Source organism: Merops nubicus, unplaced genomic scaffold (assembly GCF_000691845.1).
Source record: "Merops nubicus isolate BGI_N331 unplaced genomic scaffold, ASM69184v1 scaffold32025, whole genome shotgun sequence".
NCBI classification, from domain to species: domain Eukaryota; kingdom Metazoa; phylum Chordata; class Aves; order Coraciiformes; family Meropidae; genus Merops; species Merops nubicus.
The window spans coordinates 9,868-15,317 of NW_008610872.1; the positions used below are offsets into that span (position 1 = coordinate 9,868).

A 5,450-nucleotide genomic window follows, 5' to 3' on the forward strand; every position below is an offset into this window, starting at 1 on the left:
CCGGCCACGGGCCGGGGGACCCCCCCCGGGGGCTGTGGGCACCTGGGGAGAGGCCAGGGCAGCTGGGGCAGCACCGCTCAGGGCAGCCACACAGTGCACGGAGGCTTCGCACCAGCCCAAAGGACCTGGCGTGAGGTCGAGGGCCAGGAGAGGGCCTGGGGCCAGCTGGCCACCCAGCCACCGTGGGCCAGAGCCTGGTGGAGCAGCCGAGCCCCTGCCCAGCCCTGCGGGGCTGTGGGCACCTGGGGAGAGGCCAGGGCAGCTGGGGCAGCACCGCTCAGGGCAGCCACACAGTGCACGGAGGCTTCGCACCAGCCCAAAGGACCTGGCGTGAGGTCGAGGGCCAGGAGAGGGCCTGGGGCCAGCTGGCCACCCAGCCACCGTGGGCCAGAGCCTGGTGGAGCAGCCGAGCCCCTGCCCAGCCCTGCAGGTCTCTGCCTGGCACTCACCTTGCTGGATGCTCTCGTCGTACACCTTCATGTGCATCACCAGCGTGGTGCTGTTGCGCAGCACCCGCGCCTCCGTCCCGTCCTTCTTGTTGCAGGTGCCCATCCTCTCAGAGGCCTGGTCAGCCCACCACAGCTTGTCACCTGGGTGGAGAAGGGAGGAACATGCAGCAGCTTTCTCCATCCCCTCCCGCCCCAGCGGCAGAGAGCAGTGGCTCCACACACAATTCCATGCCATGGGCTGGAAGAAAGTGTCCAGGCTTAGCCTTTGGTGGGGAATTGGTCTCTCCACTGCTGCTGGAGGTGCCAACGAGCAGCACGTGCGTGGGCAGGGCCAGGAGAAAGGGAAAGGGCTCCATGAACCACCCCCATTGCCCTGCCAGCTCTCACCCATGATGGCCAAGGCCGTCGCCTTGCTCAGCTGACTCTTCATGGACTCGATCACCTCCAGGTTGCTGCCGTCCAGGTCGCATCTGTTGATGGTGCCGTTGCCAGAGCTGATCCAGTACAGTTTGCTCTCTGGGTAGTCAATGGCCAGGCCTGGAAAGCAAAGGACCATCAGTGTCCACACAGGGACCATCAGCATGCAGGGGGTGGGGTGGGAGGGGCAGAGCAGAGAGGGTGACAGAAAGAACGGGCAGTGTGAGCCCAGGGAGACCGAGCACAAAGCAGCTGCCACGCCCCCGGGGCGCCAGCGGGAGGCTTGAGGCTTTTTGGGGTGTGGGGGGGTCCGTACCAACAGGCCCTTTCTGGTTGGTGAAGAGGAGGGTGCGGTTGCTGCCATCCATGTTGGCCATGCTGATGTTGTCCCCGTCGGTCCAGTACAGCTTCCTGCAGCAGCGAGGGGACACTGAGCACAGTGGCTCCCACAGCCCCCCGGGGAAGAGCCTGGCCCACAGGCAGCTCAGTGCCCTCCCAGCCCACCCAGCTCCAGCCCCCCCGGCTTGCTCCAGGCTGCTCCCTGGGCCAAGGCCAGCCCCATGCAGGGGCTGTGGACAGACACCTCCCAGGCTGGCCCTCTGTCCTCTCACACCCCTCCTGCCCGCGCCCACACGTGGGGAGAGCAACCTGTGCTCTCCTCCACCGTGCACGTGTCCTGTCCCACGTACACCCACCTCCTCCTCCTTCAGCACTCCTGGCCTGACCCTGAGCCCCTCAGCAGTGTCCCCACAAAGACTCACCCCTGGAGCGGGTGGACCACCAGGCAGTGAGGCTTGTCCAGCCCCTGGATCACCGCGTTCTTGAAGGAGCCGTCCAGCCGTGCCACGTTGATCTGCTTCTTGTTGGCGTCATAGCTGGTCCAGAAGAGGTTTCTGGAAACCCAGTCCACAGAGAGGCCGTGAGCATTGGGCAGGTCTGAAAGGGAATGGAGACAGGAGACCTATTAGTTGTGAGAACAGCACTGGGATGATGCTCAGGTAAAGAGGAAAGGCTGATCTCAGGGAGCTGAAGGCTCCAGAGAGCTGGTGGCTCTGCCCTGCTCTGGGACCTGAGAGGAGCAGCCGTGGGGCGTGATGCTGCTCCACACCCACCCGCAGAGACAACGGTCTCCACCCCGGTGCCATTGATGAAAGCTCTCTTGATGGTCTGGGTGCGGACATCAGACCAGTAAATGCGCTGCTCCAGGGCGTCGTAGTCCACCACGGTGACGTTGTCGATGTCGGGCACCGTGAAGGAGATGATGTAGTTGTAGTAGGGGTTGTCAATGTCCACGCCCCGGATCTCCATCTGCCGCGCGTAGAGCAGGAACTTCTTAAACTCTGGGGAGAAGGACGAGAGGGGCGGTGGTGGGACCTCAGCCTGGTCTGCAGAGCCCTCCCTGCCCTGGGGCAGCCTGGACAGACCCTTACCATAGCAGGTCGTGTTGTCCTTGTCCAGCTTCATGAGGTGGGGGCAGGCACAGGACAAGGTGCGGTTGTAGTTTATGAGGCAGAGGTGGGAGCACGGCCCTTTGCCCTTGTTGGCTTCACAGGGATTAGGAGCTGCGAAGGGGACAAGACTCAGCGATGTCCCTGTTCCAGGGGACACCTACCCAAGAGGCCCCAGAGAGCTGCAGACCCCCCAGACCCTGCCTGTCCCATCAAGGAGCTCTGAGCAATCACCCCAGGACATCTCTCCTGGATGGCCAGGACCACAGAAGAGGCCTCCAGCCCAGTGGAGGCTGAGAAGGGGTTGCCGTGGTGCTGGGAGCAGCTCCCACACGATGCTCTGGTGGGTGTGGGCACTCACCAAGTGCCATCCCCATCTCCCCACCAGTCCCCACCCACCCAGTCCCACCCTGCTGCCTTCCCAGGCCTCACCCAGGGGCTGCCGGGAGGGGTGATAGACCTGCAGGTCGAAAGGCTGCGTGTTGGTCCTCTGCACCACTGTCACGTTGTGCCCTGTCCACTTGTTGGCCTTGGCCAGCGTGTTGGTGCGCCAGTCGGTCCAGTACACCTCACCCCCGTAGAGGGTGACAGCAAAGGGGTGTGACAGGTACTCGTGTCCCCGCAGCACCTCGATGTGCCCCGTCCCATCGTACAGGGCTGAGTAGATGGCGTCCGACCTGCACCCGGGGAAGACACGGGGTGGGGTGAGAGCGGGCAGGTGCCTGGGCAGGGGCCACCAGGCCTTCAACCCGACCGCAACAACCCCCGGGGCTGAGCTGCTGCCTCCCCCACGCTGCTTAACGCTCTGGAAGAGGATGGTGAGTGCTGATTGACACCAGGATCAGAGTCCCAGCAGAGGAGACCCAGAACAGAGGTTAGGAAGTGGCACAGACATAAACAGACTCCCCCCAAAGGGCTCCCAGCCCGACGATCACATGGCAGAAAACAGGCATGAGGCAGAGCTGGGAGGTCCAGGGAGGGACAGGGAGGGCAGGGGTCCAGAGGTGACAGGGTGGTACAAGGGTCCAGACGGGAGCAAAGGGATCCAGAGGGAATGGAGAGGGAGGGAGGCCGAAGAGGATGGAGTCCAGAGGAGATGGGGTCCAGAGGGGATTGGCAAGGGGAGTGGCGGGGCAGGGCTGGGTGCCCTGGTTGTACCTGGCGTCGATCCAGAGGATGCGCTTCTCCAGATAGTCGACGGTGAGCCCGTTGGGCCAGCCCCCCGAGCCCGTCTCCTTGTGGATGGTTCTCCGGCCCTCCCCACTCATGGAAGCCGCCTCGATGCGGGGCAGGCTGGCGTCCCAGTCTGTCCAGAACAGGATCCTGCCAGGGACAGTCAGCACAGGGACTCCAAGATCCGCCTCCTGAACTGGCAGTGCCCAGACAGCACCCCCTGGCCCGGTACTCCCACAAGATCCCGAGGTGAGGCCCCTCCAGCCTCACCCGTAGCGAGGGTCCAGGGCGATGGCGCGGGGGTGCTCGATGTCCCCAGCCAGCAGCGTGGTCCGCATGGTGCCGTCCAGCTTGGCCACCTCGATCTGGTCCAGGTTGCTCTCCACCCAGTAGATGTTGCCGGCGATCCAGTCCACGGCCAGTCCCTCGGGGGTGGCCAGCCCGTACTGGATCACCACCTCGAAGCTGGTCAGAGCTGGAGGCACAGTGCCGGGAGAGCTCAGGATGGTGCCTCTTCCCCAGCTCACCCACGACCATCAGACATACTCCTGAACTGCTCCACTTGGGCTGACTGGGGTCAGTGGTGGGGGACGCTGCTTCCCCAGATGGGGCCTGAACCCCGGCACTGATGGGGAGGGAGCCTGGCTCTGTTCACCCAGCTGCTGGGCTGCAATGACCGTAGGAAGTGCTGGGAACGCTAATTAACTGCTACCTAATGAGCAATGCTGGAGAGCAGAACGGGACCGCTATGGGCACTCTGGGCTCCCACCACTGCAGGGTGCCAACTGCCAGCACCTATCCCAGATCTGCACCCCTGCTTTCCCACCTGTCTGGCCACCCCCAGGGCTACGCACCTCCATTCTCCAGCAGCTTTCCCCTGTAGATCTTGTCCTCCACCACGTCGGTCCAGTACAGCGAGCTCTGGTTGAGGTGGAAGTCCAGGGCGATGGTGTTGCGCAGCCCGGGCACCAGGACGCTGTAGTCCCCCCGGTGCAGGTCAATGCGCCGGATCTCGTGGCGGTTGGAGAATATGATGAATGGCTTGAAGGGGTCTGGGGAAAGCAAAGCAGGGTCAGAAAGGGGGGCATGGACAAGGCAGGGGGAAGGGGGCTCTGCTCCCAGCCCCAGCTGTGGGACCACCAAGAGCCCTCCACCACAAAGGGCCACTTGTGCCAGGCAGGGACAGCAAGGGATCCAACCCCAGGATTGGGCTGTGCCCGTCAGCATGGTCCTCAGCCTCAGTCATAGAATCATAGAATGTCTGAGCTGGAAGGGACCCCAAAAGGTCATCTAATCCAACCCCCAAGTCATAAGCAGGGATATCTCCAACTAGATCAAGCTACTCAGAGCCTCATCCAGCCTGATCTTGAATGTCCCCAGGGATGGGGCCTCCACCACCTCTCTGGGCAACCTATTCCAGTGATCTCTCACCCTCACATTGAAGAACTTTTTCCTGAAGTCTAACCAGAATCTACTGTTTTCTAGCTTAAACCCATTACCCCTTGTTCTGTCTCTCCAAGCCCTTGTGAATAGTCCCCTGCTTTCTTGTAGGCCCCTCTCAGGTATTGGAAGGTCGTTATAAGGTCCCCCCAGAGCCTCCTCTTCTCTTGGCTGAACAACCCCAACTCCCTCAGCCTGTCCTCACAGCAGAGCTGCTCCAGCCCTCTGATGAAGAGCAGGAGGAGCACAACCCCACCACAGGCAGCCGGGGCGATGCTGCTGACCCTGCAGCCCACCACACCCACCCAGGCTGCGGCAGCTTTCGCCGTCGGGCTCCAGCATCCAGCCCTCGTAGCAGGAGCACTTGACGTTGTACTTGTCCTGCTCGCACTTCTGGCTGCACTTGAGGTGCTTGGCACAGTAGCTCTGGATCTGGCAGGTCTTGTTGTCCGAGCCCAGCTCCATGCCCAGGGGACAGGAGCAGACGATGCCCTCGCCAGGGGCCACGGTGCAGTTGTGGCTG

At 62.8% G+C, this 5,450-nt stretch overlaps 1 protein-coding gene across 1 annotated transcript in view; it reads right to left on the bottom strand.

The window, feature by feature from the left end:
- LRP1 (low density lipoprotein receptor-related protein 1) overlaps positions 1–5,450 on the bottom strand; it is a gene marked incomplete at its 5' end in the record, with an annotated part of 10,283 nt that overhangs the window by 4,509 nt on the left and 324 nt on the right. Inside the window, 11 exons of the mRNA XM_008941047.1 lie at positions 450–590; positions 837–986; positions 1,183–1,277; positions 1,628–1,802; positions 1,979–2,206; positions 2,297–2,428; positions 2,747–2,991; positions 3,473–3,637; positions 3,758–3,962; positions 4,342–4,539; positions 5,233–5,447. Of these exons, the coding sequence (XP_008939295.1) occupies positions 450–590; positions 837–986; positions 1,183–1,277; positions 1,628–1,802; positions 1,979–2,206; positions 2,297–2,428; positions 2,747–2,991; positions 3,473–3,637; positions 3,758–3,962; positions 4,342–4,539; positions 5,233–5,447 (1,949 nt within the window). The remainder of the gene's footprint in view (positions 1–449; positions 591–836; positions 987–1,182; positions 1,278–1,627; positions 1,803–1,978; positions 2,207–2,296; positions 2,429–2,746; positions 2,992–3,472; positions 3,638–3,757; positions 3,963–4,341; positions 4,540–5,232; positions 5,448–5,450) is intronic.